We start from the raw sequence: 16,740 nt of genomic DNA on the forward strand, positions 1-16,740 counted from the left end.
GGAAAATCTGAACACAAAACCAGAATAAACACCCCTGGTATCATCTGAGCCCTGAGCATGGAGCAGTCACGTGTCTGATCAGGGACACAGGACATTTGGCACCACATGGGGTATCAAGCTTCCTGTGACAGTTTTGGGAATGCACCTGGTCAGTAAATGAATTTTCACTAGGAAATCTTCATTGCAGAGCAGTACAGAACCCACCACTGGGTGTTGGGAGCTGTCCTGGGAGCACTGCTCTGCTTCTTGCATCCCAAAAACACCTCTGAGGCTCACAACAGCCCCCTGCTCACAGCCTCATGGAGTAAAGCAGCCCACAGGGACAACAAGGAACTGTATTCAGCAATGGAAAATAATAATTGGAAGGTCACAAAGAAAAGAACGGCATAGAAAGTTTTAAAAGACAGGAAATATCACCAGATTAAGAAAGTGCAGGGGGTAAAAGGAAGAGACTCTCATTTTAAAGACTACAGCCTAGAAAGGGTGTCACTTCTGAAACTTAATACTCTTACACCAAATTATAAAGGAAGGAAATATAGTAAAATATATTAAATTGTCATTTTATATGGCAATTGTGTTTTGTCTGGGGTTCCCACTGTGTAACACTTGTAGTGTCAGTCAGACTGATACAACACATTCCAATTCGGGCCGCATTTCATTAACACAAGAAAACAACATGATATCATTCCTAAAGAAATTAAAACACTAGCTCAGTGAAGCTGGTCTCTTTTATGATTGAATGTAACTATATGCCCATCAAAGGATGCATTTTTGGCTCACTCCAGTGAGCACAATGCTGAAGATGCACTGATGGGCTACATCGCCCTAGAAAACACAGCGTGATTGAGATTTTGTTAATCAGGCAATCTTTTCAAAGTTGTTTTTAGGTGTCTCAAGACATTGCTTGCAATCTCTGTGGCACACCCCCATAGGAATCACCTGAGTGTGAATTAGAATGAATTGGAAGATGTTTTTCCTCCTCAGAGCAGTCGGTTGGTAACGTGCAGAACTGCCACAGTGGGTGACTGCAGTGATGTCACAGGGAGCTGTGAGTCACCCTGAATTGAAAATGGTGCATTTAGTTACAAAACTGCTTTTTACAAGGTGTGTCCCTGAGATTTGGGACCACTAAGAATACTTACTAATCCATAACTTGCTAATTCATAAAGTACTGTGTAAGTATTAGAAGATTCATTAATTAACTGTTACATCTTCAGTTCATTGAGTACTTTTTCAGTCACATGAAATCTGACACAGGCAATTTGAAATTCCTTTTCTTTAACATCACAAATGTGAGAGAATTTTGAACCCTCATGAAGAAGTGCTCACTGAACTGAACACAGAATATTATAAATCTGAAAGAGCTGAAGATAGGCAAAGGAAAAACATGTGCATTTTCCCACTTGGCAGTCTTAATGGAAACAGGAATGAAGTGATATGCATAAACACATTCCAAAACTGTGTCCTGAAATATGCATACAGTTCCAACGTCTATCTTGGAGTTTTCCCATGAGTGTGTTAAAGCTTTTTAACAAGGGTAATAGGTGCAGGTGGCCTGTGCTTCTAGGTCACAACCAAAAAACTTGAAAAATGGTCTAATCAATCAACAGCTTTAATGCTCTGTTTAAAACTTGAGGGATTTTGCAACGCTGGCATGATAAGAGTATATATTACATCTTGCTGCTTTGATAATACTTCTGGTGAATGGAAGAACACCATTCTTTTTGGAGCTGTTTCTCCCCGTAACTTTTCCTGCTGCCTTTCAATTCCTCTTATATCATATTTCAATGTTCTCCCTTTTAAGGTATTTTCCTGAATATCCCTCTTTTCTTCTATCTAACTTCAGAGTCATGAGGTTGTCACAACTTCCCTCTCTGCCTTAACCAAGCTCAAAGAGAAAGCTTTAAAGGCATGCCTGGTAAATGTCAGCCAAGACCAAAACTGATTAAAAATCTCTCTTGTCTCATCAGAGGTTCTTTAGTGGACTATGAGGACTTACTGTTCACTGACTGTAGCAACTGGGGGTGCCAAATGTACCTGACTGCTGATCCACCATGACAAAGGCCGTGTGCTCAGCTAACCCTGGCTGCTTTTGGCAACACTAGCAGTGCAAACAGCAAAATAAAAAAGAAAGAGGACATGATGTGAAACTGTGCTCCCAAGGCTGCGCTGATCTCCGGAGATCCGAACTCTTCCTGGGATACAAACTCCAGCAGTGACACCACAAGCAAACAGCGAAATGAAAATCCGATTGTCCTCACATAATCAAGACCAAATGCAAAAAAGACCAGGGACTAAAGCACTGCCAAGTCACTGGAACAGAGGAAAAGTAAACAGCAGAGATGCACAAGTAATGGAAACTTTAGCTGTACATGCAGGGCAGTGAGAGACAAAGGACACATCCCGTGCCAACATTTCCCATGGCACATGGAAGCGCAGCCATCCAGGCCAATTACTCTAAGGAAACTTCTTGGTTTGGGATAGCCAGTCCTTGACAGATCCATTCAGGAAATGAAAAAAAAGTGACACTTTTTGTTGCATAACACTTCTGCATTGGCAAACACTGACATGTTAGGGACTAACTTTTTAAAGTTCTAGGAAGACTTAAAACCATCAACACAAATGCAAAAAAAAAATGATCACTAAGCAGTTTATTATTTACTGAATGTGCTGAGCAAACCTAATTCTAAATAGTTACAATATCCTGAGAGAAAAAGCATGAGGACTGATAATTTGATGTTCAACTTTCAAAATATATTTTATGCTAAAATATTTCATTATACAATCCTGTTTTCTCTTTTTCATTTCCAACTATGATCTCATTGCCTTAATGGCTTCTTTTATAGGTTCAGAAGGAAATTTTATTTTTCCCATACAGTCTATGAACTGACAGAAAAAGCACCTAAATTAGATTGATGTTGATTTGGCCATATGGCTAGGTTTAGAACAGCCACAGAAAAAGTTTCATAGTGATACTAATAACCAAGCAAAGGGATAATTTTGATAGCAGTTTTATCCCCCAAAAGCAGAAATTTATTGCTGTCAGTGCTTTGCACCCATTTACTCAGTGCAAAAATCTAAAGGGTACATAATTTTATTATTTACATGTGTAGTTTGCACCCATTTCAGTCTGCCAGTATTTTAAAATATGTCCTCAAATAAACCCTTACTTGGCCTGCCAAAAATCTGCATTACAAGCAAGAATGATCATAAAAGCAGTTTTAGATTAGATTCTCCTTTGCATTTCCCAAACAAGCCTTTAACTCACACTATTTATGAACCGGAGAGAGAAAAGTCAACCTTAATTTTTTAATTATTATTACTTTCAATTTTCAAATGTGAGTGGGTTGATTTCTTTATTTTTAAATAGAGCAACTGGGGACTCCCAATAAGTACCCTAATATTCCAATTTATTATTACTGCCTAAAAAAGAATTTCATTAGAACAATTAGTAACAGAAGTTTCAGCTGGAATTCTCCCTTATGTAAAACTATCAATTCATCCAAAATATTTTTGATTCTTTGCTTAAAATGAAGTTTCATCCTACAGTTCACTGCTTGCATTTTCTTCTCTGAGTTCGACCATGGATGGATTTTTGGATTAGTCCCCATGTATTATTCTTTTTACACATTTTGATGTCAAAGATCAGCAAATTAAGGTATTTTAGTATTGTGCTTTGCAAACAAAGCATTCAAAATTATTACTCAAGAATTCAATATGTGAACACACGACCAACTCCTTTTTACAGAAGTAAATCTGTCACTAAAGCCACACATTGCAGCCCAGCCTGGTGTATCTAATTTTTTCTTGAGCATCACATACCCAACGTACCATCTCTGATAAACTATACACAAAATATTTTTAAAACATTTTGGAAGTAAGAGAGGATCTGAATTTTAAGTCTCGACAGTATTACATTTGATCCTGAGTATGAATTCCAGCAAATGGCTTCATGTGTGTCCTCATATTTAGTTAACAAGCCTATTGTCAATGACAACAGGAAGTTGGAAAAGTTTATTTCAAATGACATGAATGTATCTACTTAGAACTGAAGCAGGCTGAGACTCGACTTATTTTTTAAATATGCGACGAGCCAAATGTTTAAAACCACACAATATATTAAGTTATCCATCCACAGTTTAAAGATGCTCTCACATTCTATTTTCTTTTGATACTAAAGTGAGAACAGGAGATGCAATCTGATCTTGCTTGGGGGAAAATGGCCTGGGAATCAAAAGATTAAGCTGTCAGAGAGAAACAGAATTGGCTTGCCTTTTTTTTAATAAAAAACAAAAACCAAAAAATCAGCAGTGTCAAGGATCAGTGAAATAATACAAAAAAAACCCTGTTGCACTTCCAATTTCTGAAGGTATTTTCTCCCTCCTTCATATCATTAAAAATTAACAGGGAGACTAATGTGTCTAGAATGATCAAAGACACAAAAATCAATCCACTTCAGAAAGAAGAAGCAGGAGTAAAGAAATGATAGACTGTCACTGCATACAAATGGCACCATGGCTTTCCTGACAAGTGGGAAAGGGTTTCTGTCCTGGATCAGTATTTTCCCAGACAAACCATGACAGGGACATCACTTGCTCTCTGTCACACTGCAGGTGTGATAAATTCTAAAACCCCTTAAAGGCTTCCCTCGTGGGGAAATAAAACACACACCCATTGTCAACCTGAAATGACACCTGCTCAGACCTCAGGGTTTGCTGTCTGCCTTCCATGGGGAGAGATGAGGCTGGAGGGAGGAGAGGATGTGACACACAATATGATTTTAATATTTATATTGTTGTGTTCTATGAGCTGTCACCACAGGCCCTCACAGATGCTTTAAGTAAATACTTGTTAAATCAAGTTGCCCGTGTTGGCTGCTGAAGTGCTGAATCAACTGCTGATTGCCAAGTGTTTCTGTGACCAGGCACTAATCAGTGTTTCTGTGACCAGGCATTAATCACTACAGCAGGAGCACAGTCAACAACCTGTGAGGCAGGAAAGCCCCTTCAGCACATCTGGTGAACGCTGAGAAAGCACAAACAGCATGCAAAGGACCAAGTACAAAAAGGAAAGCAAAAGATATGAAAATCCAAGGTACTGTTTAAGCAGAAACAGAGGCAGCTTTATGGTGGTTATCTGCAGCTGGCTATGGAAGATGAATGTTTCTTTACAAAGTGCTATCATGCCAGCTTAAGGCACGTGGTCTTTTTATCATATTAAGTATCAAATATCAGGCCTTAAACCTTCCACTGGTTACTGAGCAATCCCTTCCCTAGACTTCAGCACACAGAACAGCGTCAGCCTGGACTGACAGATAAGGAGCTCTGGCTGTAACAAATTAGCTAAATATAAATAAATTGCTTATTACGTCTAAAAACAGCTTCAGAAAGCTCCTGTGTGGCACTGGCATCCCTGTGTAATTCAACAGTGTAGATATGAGAGCTGTAAGAAAGCTTAAAACCTACAGTTTCATAAGTCTGGTTTGAATCACGAGAATTGTGATGTTATGTTCGTAGCACCTCATACCAAGATGATCTGCAGGGAAGCAAACTCTCCCCATCCAACCCAAAGTGCTTAGGAAGGGACTCAGATAAGGTATTGCTCTCCATGTTAGATATTCTGCTTCATTTAAACTATTTTATTTCAGAAAATACTATCTGCAGATTTGAGAGGTGTATTGTGACAAAGTGATCACAAAAGAGATCTGCTGCTTTCTGTTTTTTAAACATAGAGCAGCAGCACAGAAATTTTTAACACCATGGTATTTGTATGTTTCAAGATTAAATTCAAAAGAAAACCCAACTTATTATTTCTTTTAAAGCTAAAGTGACGTTTTTCATTACAAAAATTATGTGGAAATAGAGGAAAATATTTTTTGCACCACTTCTGCTTTTTTCCCTAGCAGGATTTGAGTTTTTGCAGAGTCGTGCTTGAAATTACAGTTGATTTGAATGAAAAGCACATAAAATTAATTGCAAACTACAGCAGGCAACCAGTTGTCTTATGAATTGTTTGGAATTTTCTTCTTTCATACCTATTTGTTGCTCACACAGCAGAAGAAGAGAAAGGTCTCATCACATCACATCCACTGCTGTTCCAGGCACTTTGATGATTCTATCAGTGGACTTCAGCTGTCTTAAATGTATTTCTCCATCCTTTTCCCTGCACTGCAGGTCCCTTGCAGCAGGATTCAATCAGCTCAGGTTGCTGAGGACCATGTTCAGGGAAGTTTTGAGCATCCCCAAGAGTACAGAGAGCTCCAAGCCCTGGGCATCCTGTTCTAATATTCACCCATTTACACAAATCTAATTCATGTCAGAATTGGTGCAGATATTAAACAGGCTCTGACTGCAATTCTAATCATGAGGAAACTCAGAAATTTATTGAAATGAATTCATTAATATCAATAATTATCAATATTCCATAATTTTGTTGTAGCACAACTGCTATTTAAGCAGTATGCATATTCATTGTCCCAATAGTCATTAACAATAAAACAATATCTAGGGAGAGAATTTCCAAATGGTTGGCAAATTTACAAATTAAGATCTTAACTCTTTAATAAGGACTGAGACATCATCGTTTTAAAAGATACAATAAATCACTAATTACAGGATATTTTAATTATTAATAGTTTTTTTTATTTTTCTAAATGAAATTACTAAGTTCTTAATTCAAATGAAAGGAAATGCACCTCTTGCAATGGACTTGAGAGCCTGTTTAATTGAATTCAAATATCCATTTAGTTATTATACTCATAAATAAAACCAACTATAATTCCAATTGTGGAAAATAAAAAATTAAAGAATCGACTGCACTGATATTAAATCTAGCATTAAAATTGATTGCCTATCACTGAATGCTTCATAAGTGAGAAGGCATCCATAATTTAAAACTTTCACTGTGGTAGTTACACAGTATTTATGATTTATGGTGCTCTCCCCTCTAAATAGATTTCAGTAAAATGAAATGGCAGTTCCTCATGAGAACAACCACCTAATCAACATCAAAGGAGTGCATAGACACTACTGAAAAACTGTCATCACCATTACAAACATATTTTTACATTGCCCAAATTTGTAAACGTCCATTTAAAGCGAAATGATGCACGTTCAGGGCAGGAACGAGGCTGTCAGAATGATCAGCTTAAAAGCAGGTCATCTTCTTCTAAGACTTTACTATGCACACATCAAGAAATTTTATTTATTTTCACAGCTGCTTAATACTGTACAGATAGAACACACTTGCCAGAAGAGGGGAGTCGACAGAATCTGTCTGCAATGCAACCTGCATTTTTAGATATAAAGAACTGTCCCAGTCAGTCACCTAAAAATACTCCTGTGCCAGATCCTGTCAGTGCACAACAGTTTTTCATCCTCAGCTGGAATGCTTACACGTCTACTTGAAAGAGTATTTACTGTCTTGAGGCAGCAACAAATAGGTATGACAAGGGGGTTAAAGAACCACAATTTGAGAGACTGCAATTTGCACTTTTGTTGGCTTGTCACAATCTCACTGTTAGTACAACACTGCATTTCAATAAATCTGTTACACCATCACTGTGTGTTAGTGGGATCACTGGAAACAGCAGGGATGATAACAATGATCATGAAGGGATTACAAATTTAGAGTAACTTCAGATACGAGATTTATGCCAGGTACTTACTGGAGATGCATGTACTTGTGTTATTCTTAACTGGTTTTCCAAATCTTGAACTTTATTTTTCAGTTCTGCGTTTTCCGTTTCTAATTCTTGAATCTACAAAGTAAGTGGTTATTGGGGCAGTCATTCATTTCAACAACAACATCCACGAACACAAGTTTCATATGAGATCTGGTGATTTAGAAGCAAGGTTTAACTAGTTATCTAACCACAAAAAATAATTACACTTCAGTATCCTCCAGATTTCAACTTGGCTTTTCTCTTTAAAGTCCTTGCAAGACAGTAAAACATAAAATACTGTTTAATAGTTATCAAGGGTTTTTTTTTTCAGTTTTCTTTTTTTGGCACCTTCTGCAATTCTTAGCAATCCGAGAATAATGCTGGAAATTCTGCTTTCATACACAGCAGGTAACACAAATAAAGCAGCATATTCTGTTATCTCTTTAAAATAACCTAGTTCAGAACTTACCCTTTTCTGTAAACCTGCAATTTGTTTCCTCGTTTCAACGTCTTTTCCTCCGGATTCCAGAAATTTCCTGTAAGCTAAGTCAAATGCTTGACCAATTGTTAAAGTTATCTCCTCCGCCTTCACACAAAACATAAGATTGCAATTAGTATGGTGAGAATATTTGACAGAGTTACTTTCATTTCAGATGATCCCAAAATGCATCACACCACGTACCATATTCAAAGGGTTTGCTCAAAACATAATGAAGTCAACACTAGAAGGGAGCAAGTAAAACACTTCAACAAAATACCTTGACAAAATGCTAGGAAAGCAACAAAAATACTCTGGATAAAGAAGGGGAACTGGACAAAAATGTAAATTAAGCCTTCATAAATACAGATGGCATCCTGCAGTGTGTCTTTTTCTGATGATTACTGCAGCAAATGCAGCCTGTTCAATCATTAAATAAATTCTTTGATTTTAATGGAACAATGTTTTCATGTTAATGGATGTTTTGATCCTTCTTGATTTTAAATTGGAATTGAACACTTATTTTTACAAACATTATAAATCTTACTCAGCAGACTGTAGGTAGCTGTGTTTATCTGCACAACTATTTCCAACTACAAAAATCCAACCAAAGAGAATTTGTGTTTTTATGTGCAAAATATAATAATTTACTAGTTCTATGCTGATTTACATAATATGTTATCACATGTTGATACAGTCAGTGCAGAATATCCACTTCAAAAATAATGAAGGTAAAATAAGTATGCAAGAAGCTGATGGAGCACACCAAGGTTTCAGAAAAAAATGCTGACTTATGGCAGGATCAATAAAAAGTGAACATATGGCTACATCTTTTGCCTTAGAACTTTAGTAGAGAAAGTAAACACAGTAAGTAAGAAAATTTTAATTTTTTTTAAACAATTCCACTGGGGAAAAAAAATAAAAAAATCAGAAAAAAACCAATTCATTAGTCATTAAATACTCATAAAAATGGTGTTAGTGCACAGAGACTTTGAGGGCAATTGAAAATCACTGGAATGTGAGAAAAAGGGGCAGGGTAGAAATCTGAAGAGAAATTAGGAGAAATGAACAGGTGTGTCTAGCAATTCTGAATGATACCTACTGAAGGCACTGGAGCAATGCAGGTGAACAACAAAATAATCAGAAACACTGTGAAGTAACACATAATGCTACATAATTGCATATAAGGAGAAAGGAATGTGTAACTTTTTCTAAAAAATATAATTTCATTTGTAGGGTATCTCAGCTACTTCAGAATAAAACAAAAGAAAGAAACTTGAGATTACTAAACCATCCATTTTCAGTGTTGATTCAGTTGGGTTTAGTTGTTAATCACTTCCTTCCAGGGTGACCCTGTTTCAGCTAGACACCATTTCCTTCATTTCCTGTCCTAAAGTATTATTTTTTTTATTTTTTTTTTGCTATTGCACATTTTTGAACAGCTGCCCTGCTCTGTCTCAGCCACAAGAGCATTTCAGTAGTTGGTGCAATGAATTTTCTTGTTGTGCGTCCCGGGATCAACGACTTTGAGAGATGTGGTGGGGACGGGTGGGCAGAGAAGGGAGAACCTTGGGGTTTTTTTAAAAAATAAACAAAACAAAACCACACAAAAACCAACAACAAAAAAACAGCCCAAAAAATTGAGACAGATATGCCAGCAGAAAAGCCTGAAAGGGTATCTCAGCCACAGGGTTGCAGCAATCTCCCTAAAACAGCCGTGCAAACATTTCTAGCTTGGTGGGATGGAGCCTGTTCTCCAAGAGCATTGCAGATGCTTCTCCCAGGATGTTGAGCTGAGTGGTAAGAACAATTGTACCAGAAAACCACCTCAGGTCATGGAAGAAAGACACCCTTCTTTAAATCAATGCATCTGAGTCTCAAGACACTACGTGAACATGAAAAATTCAGCTGATGTGCCCCAGTGACAAGGCAGGCTGTGTGCCTTTATTCCATGAACCATTCCTGCTTTGTTTCAAGGCAGGCCAATCACCAGAACAGCCACCTGAGGCCTTGCAAAGCATCTGGCATACTTACACACTTCTCACTGTCAAATACATAGCACAGGTGCTTATTGGATTCCGAGTCTTTGCATATGAAAGTAAATATTCTCTTGTCGGTTTTATCATCAGCACAAAACGATATCCTATGGAGCTGGCAGTTGTGCTGGACCTCCTGCAAATAAACAGAAATTTAATTTTTCAGATATTACTATACATGCTTAGGATAAAAGAAATAAAAGCACAAAATAAATCTCTGTTCAGGTACCTAAATGTGAGCGAGCTGCAGTGACAGTTTGAAATGTCTCTCACTGTACATGAGAGTGCCTGAAAATGGACTTAAAGTATAACAGAAGTTAGCAAACTCATCTCCTAAAAAATGCTCGTATTTGTACTGAATGTAAACAGGAAGTTTTTATTTGGACAGAATTTGTCTGGAAGTGTTTATTTGGACAGTAATTTCTGTGCTAGAAAATTGGTTTTACTGTTGCCTTGTGTCCCTGTGCAATTTATTTAGAGCCTGATTATGTAAAATAATCTGTTCTTTTTCCAGGTGTACACCATGTTCAGATTTCATCATCTCCCAAGGTTTGTTAAAGTGATTTTGCTGAAATGAGTCCTTACCTTGCTTCCTAAAATACAGAAAACAGAAATAAAATGACTTTGCTACCCATATACAGGGGCACAGAGAAATAAATTTCACATCTAAATTATTTCTTATTTGGGGTGCAACACAAGCAGCTTTTAAACATTATTGTTTGTATATTTTTGCTATTATATTTCATTTTCCATTAAAAAGCAAGTTCAAGCTGTTTAAAAAGTGATGGCGATGCTCTTCAGATGAGAAAGCTTGAAAAGACTGAAATAAACTATCTCAACCATTTTTTTTGTTGTTTTTCTTCACCAAGTCTCTTCTTGGTATTTTATTTTATTTGGCTTATTGCATGGGAAAGAAGCATTTGCTTTAAAGGAAAATACGTCGTTTAGATGTGAGCTATTATCTCTTAAAAAAAAAAAAAAAGAAAGCCTCTGTGCAGCCCTGGGGTTCCCAGATTGCTGTAAGCTCATAAACAAAGGCACGTCCCCTCAGCACACAATTATGTAGCCAAAAAATGCACCATGTGGGCAATCTTTCCCCCTTCCCCAACCGAGTTCATTCTCTCAGTCTTTAGAGAAAATGTTCTTAGCTCTTCTTCTGTGTATTCTACTTCTCCCATGTCCCAAATCTCTCTTATTTAACCTCCTTCTCCCATAGCTCTTGAACACTCACAAAGAATAACACAGGCTTCTCCTGACACTGTTGGGTTTACAAATCCATATAACTGTATTATCTCATTTAAAGACAGAACCACTTTTCTGTAATCCTCCCTTTTTTTGAGTGCCAAGTATAGAGCCAGGTCCTCATACATGATCAGGCCTCTTGTTTCTACTGCAATTAATAGTCATCACGTGAATATAAACTAATATTCCTCTGTAACAATACCGAAGAGATTTGTTTCCACAACACAGCCCAAAAAGTTATTCTAATCAGTGATAACATGGAATTCAAGTAATTTCCTAAAGCACCTATCAATTGTGCAAAAAGAATGATTCAAATTCATACTTACACGTAGCTTTCAGCAACAAAGTGGAGGAGCTAAAAAGACTACTCACAGTTGATTACTGGTGGAGTTGTAATAACAGCATTGCTAAGAGATTAGAATGTTCCTACTCTCCCAGGAACATCTATCCCGCAGCTTTCTGTTAATCTCTGCAGGAGGAGTTAGGAACACTAACATATTTTGGCATTAAAAACTGTTATTTTAAAGCAGTTGCTGCCAGGATATGGGGTTTAATTACCCCTTTCTGCCTGATGGCATGAGGAAGATGTAAAAGCTGCAACTAAACCTGTCATCAATATTTCTTGGCTGCTCTGCTTATGTGTGAACTGTTATGTTGAATTGTGGTTGCATCAAGAGTCTGAGGTGCAAATGGGTTGCAAGCAGCAACAGCCTTTGGAGAAAAGCCTGTCCTCCTGTCTGAATACAGCAATTACTCCAGAATTAAGAAACAGTAACAAAAGGTTCATTCAAATTCGACATTCAGCATATGTATAAAACATTTAAGAACATGCAGGTGTTAAGAATTGCTGACTATTGAACAAATACTTTTCAGCTCGTTTATATTTATCTCCTCATTCCTCTTTGAAGTCTGTGAGGAGGATGCTTTATTGCTCCATCCCCCTCCATCCCCTGGATGGGCACCCTGGGGTAGTGGGAGGTGTCCCTGCCCATGGCAGGGGTTTGGAACGAGATGGTCTTTAAGGTCCCTTCCAACACGAGCCATTCTCTGATTCTGTGATGATTTTGTGTAGCCCCTTCCAAAATACTAGAGAAAACAAAGGAATAGAAAATGGATTTCACTGCTGAAAAGGCAGGAAAAGTCTACAGTAGTGCTTATAGCCTGCTACATGATGTTTATGGCAACTCACCTGAGAAACATAGGCACTCTAGGAAGGAGGGGGTACAATAAAAAAAAGTAAGATCACGAGAAAATAAGAAAAAAAAGAGAGGTGCACTGCCAAAGCAGCAGCACAAAGAATGAGTAACTGCAAACAAACCATCTCCTCATTCACCTGCAAACACCTACATGTGGCAGCTACACGACAGTGACGAGTTGGAAATGGGTTTATCATGTGTGGTGTTAACATTTATTCACCACACTGTTTTCATCTTCCTCAAAATTTAGAAGTTCTGCTGTGAAAGGATTAAAAAAAATTAAATACCATATTAGGCATGGTCTACATTCAGGGCTATCAGTTGCACCTTCCTGGAAACACGTTGCAACAAAAAATGTTATTTTAAAAGATTTTTTTTCCATCAACAGAATATCTTTCATTATAATACTTTAAAATATATAAAAAATAAAAACATTGAAAACAGTGAAATCAATAGTTGCTAATTTAGCACGAAAAACACACCTAAGTTTCTTACCTTTGTTTTAGGATCTAGGATTTTTACACCATAGATTGAGATTTGTAATTCAACTTTGGGCGTCTTTTGGCCTTCAGATTTCTTGATATGCCTTGCAAACTAGAAGATGAAAAACACAGCAGCAATCACATTAACATTGGGTTTATTTTTTTTATTAATTCTCATTTCCTCTCAACTCTTGCCACCTGAAGTCGTTTCTTTCCTTCTTCAGAAAGCTTCTTACAAACAACACCAACCAACCCCAAAGTCTCAGCTGGGCACAGAACAGCAGACCTGACTGCTGAATACTCCCATAATTCAAGAAAAAGTATTTTAAAATTACTTAGCATGTTCTCTTGAAACTTTTATTTGCTGTTTACGCGCTTGTTTTAAGCTTTTGCCTGACATTTCTACGAGACCAGTAGAAACATGAACCCTTTCAGTTTGTCACTGTTGTGTTTTCCACACCCCACTATTTCCACACTCACTTCTGTTCACGCACATGGAGGGGGGACTTCCTGGATGATCCTTTAAGGAAATCAGTTCTTTTCAACAGGGTCAATTTGAAAGCACTACTGCTGTCAACACCTAAGAAGTACTTGATCTCTTCTACTTTATTCCCAGAATTAATCTGCCAGCAATCCACTTCATGATGACTAGACAACACTTTGTATCACAGGGTTGGGTAATGTGTCCTATTCAACACATTTCCCATCCTTTTATATCTTCTCTTCTAGCTGCTAGGTTGGACTTATCTTTCTCTCATGAACAGTCCATATAAAATCAGCAGAGAGTCTAAAACTTGTTCCTGCATAGCAGTTAAGAATTGCCCTGAATTTGGGTAACTTTCACAGCAAATATATGGAATTGCTCCATATTCTGTTCTGTTACCAGCCCTTTTCCTCTCAGGTCTTTGACAGCCTGGAATGGTATTTTCAAATGTATAAATAAGGATGATGATTCACTGATGGCCAGAGGAGCTGGATTTTGCTTCAGAGCTTTATGTTTGAACACATTGTCCTCAATGGTCCCACTCAAGAATAACTGAGAGCATAATTCACCATCAGTACAAGAAGTCAGTGTGGACAATGACTTTTAGTGGCATAAAGAGTCCAGGATGTCACCAAGGGTGCTGCCCTGTCTTCAAAAGGGTTAGACCTGCAAGATGCAAGCCTGAATTACCTTGTGATTGTGAAGGGCTTGGCTGTAGCCAACACACACCTGTCCCACAAATACTTAAAAACTCTGATTAAAATTCATTATTCATTTGATTAATTGAAGGTTTGGGTTTTTGCTCTGTTCCTATTGCAATTAGTACTTGGAAAATCTTTCAGTAGTGTCCTGTTTCACAGAGTATGACTGTCTCCATCCCTGTTGTCTCAGTTTCCTTAGAGGCAGTTTTGTTGATGTAAATTATTAGCTAGTTTTGAGAACTATTCTAAAAGCACAACATGAACCTGTTTTACATGACCTATCCAGACAGTATATTTACTGATGAATGATTCACAACAGCTGATAGGTATGACACACCTGGTAAAACAAACAATGCCCTTCACCTCCACAAAACCCCCAAACAACCACCCCCACCTAAACCACTCTGTGCCATTCTCAAAACCAACTCTTAAACCTAAACATCCATTTTGCATTTCAACAGCTAGGACTGCTACAGTCATTGGCCAAATATTTTATGAAACCCAACTACTGGAAAGTCAAGCAAATCCAACAAAACTTCTAGTTCTGCCTCACTTCATGTATATTAGCAACACATCCTTTTCCTGTCCTCCTATTTATCTTTAAGCCCACGTCTTGAATATGTAAACTCTTGATACACTTTAATCCCCTTCTTTGAATTAAGGTGGGTCATCCCATACGCATATTTTCATTTTTTTTTAAAATCTATATAGAAAATAAAATTTAAAAACATAATTGCTAGTTTACAGCATCTTGGCCAACAGTATTTCTTGACTTTATAGGACAATTCAAATGTACTACAGGAAAAAAATAATTTTCTTTGATAAAAATTTTTTCTTTAGTTAACCCTCCACCCCAAAAAATCTGACTTAAATTTTATAATGCAAATTTCACTTGTTTACTTCTTAAGTTTGTGCTTTTAAAAAATAGGAAAAAAAAAGATAGGCCAATCAATGTTTTATTAGCATGGATTTTTTTTTTCTCCAAGATGAATATAAAACTTAAATTAGAACAGCCTTGAACTTGAGTGAATCCTGATTTTTGGAAATGTCCCTTTATAATCAAGCCAAGTACAAGTACTTCTGTGCAGGAATGAAGAGGGGGCATAAATATTTGACTTTACTGAGTTATAGCCATGGTATGTAATGAGAATGATGATGGAATGCACGATTTTCCAATGGTAATCATCTCACTGCTCCTGAACAACAGCTACAACGTGAAAGCTTTTTTAAAATAAGTGATGTGAATAACTTGCACAAGTTTTAGAACAGCTGGCCAAAGCTTGCTCCAAGTAGTCAAGAAGACTTACAACACCGAGGAAGTTCCAGAAGGCAGTTCTGTGCCAATTCTAAAAAAAGGGTAAACAAACTGACCCTACCACGTCTCCACTCCCAAAAGGCACAAATCAAGTTCAAGAACTCGAGATTTCACGTGAGATGAAATTCTTCATGATCAATACGGATTTTACAAAAAAATGCGGCTTCTCAAAGCAGACAAAGCATCTGAATTTTGTATGCCAGTATATTTAAGCAAATGAAGCAACAGAAAGAGAGTATTAGTTAAGTTAGTTACATTAGTCTCCAGATGCAGCTATAAACAGGAAATTGTCATTGGGAAGATATGTTTCTAATGTATTCCAGCAGGGCTTATTTCTTAAGCATGACATTATTGAACAATGACCAGGAGAAAAAAATAATTACTGATAAAATCTGCAGGCAGAAAAAAATAAGAGGAATAAAGAGGGGGAGGAAAATAAGTAATGATCTGAAATCTGAAATAATTGCAGAGGAAGCTTCCAGATCACAAAGGGTGATGGAGGGGCAAATAACTCAGGGAACACTTCCCCAGCCAGAACACCAGACTGGCACCACAACGGAGCTGGTTTGTTCTCATCCAGGCAACTTTGCAAATCCCACCTGTGGGAACAAACTTTGTTTCTTGAGAGAACACCCTGTGAGGATGGAATTGAGAAAGCCCCGAGAACATGGCAGGCCTTCCCCCTTCGTTCATGTGGACCTTCTCGTGAAATGAAAACACAAAAAAGGAATGCAATCCTTGGGTATTTATAAGAGATCCCCAAGAACACAACAACGGCTGCACTGCATCAGATGCCTGTGAGAAAATACTCGAATTTTATGGTCTGAGGGTTTCAAATGGAGAAAAATAACAGGATATTTGCAAAAGTTAGCAGAGGGCTGGAAACCTACTTCATGAGAAACCCCATCAAATAAAAATTAAAAAGAAGCTAGTAGTAAAAGAAAAAAACCTGAAATAATTTCTTCAACACAGACGTCCACACAAAAGAGCTTTTTAATCAGAGGTTTAACGGGATACAGTGACCAAACAGCACACGTAGATAAACTAGGAAAAATTGGTGCAGTTCCTTTCTTAGTGTTTTTCCTGCCCACTCCCTGTCCCGTGTGATAACAGATAACACAGAGGTACTGAGCAGCAATTTCT

General features: G+C 37.5%; 1 protein-coding gene across 13 annotated transcripts in view; it reads right to left on the reverse strand.

Moving 5' to 3' along the window:
* Window positions 1–16,740, reverse strand: part of GULP1 (GULP PTB domain containing engulfment adaptor 1) — a 151,988-nt gene that overhangs the window by 22,116 nt on the left and 113,132 nt on the right. For all 13 annotated transcript variants that reach the window (XM_064660158.1, XM_064660159.1, XM_064660157.1 and 10 more), the window contains 4 exons: window positions 13,111–13,209; window positions 10,176–10,313; window positions 8,133–8,249; window positions 7,667–7,759 (listed from right to left, as the gene is read on the reverse strand). In XM_064660158.1, coding sequence (XP_064516228.1) covers window positions 7,667–7,759; window positions 8,133–8,249; window positions 10,176–10,313; window positions 13,111–13,209 — 447 coding nt within the window. The remainder of the gene's footprint in view (window positions 1–7,666; window positions 7,760–8,132; window positions 8,250–10,175; window positions 10,314–13,110; window positions 13,210–16,740) is intronic.

The sequence above is a fragment of the Pseudopipra pipra genome, chromosome 7, assembly GCF_036250125.1.
Source record: "Pseudopipra pipra isolate bDixPip1 chromosome 7, bDixPip1.hap1, whole genome shotgun sequence".
NCBI classification, from domain to species: Eukaryota; Metazoa; Chordata; class Aves; order Passeriformes; family Pipridae; genus Pseudopipra; species Pseudopipra pipra.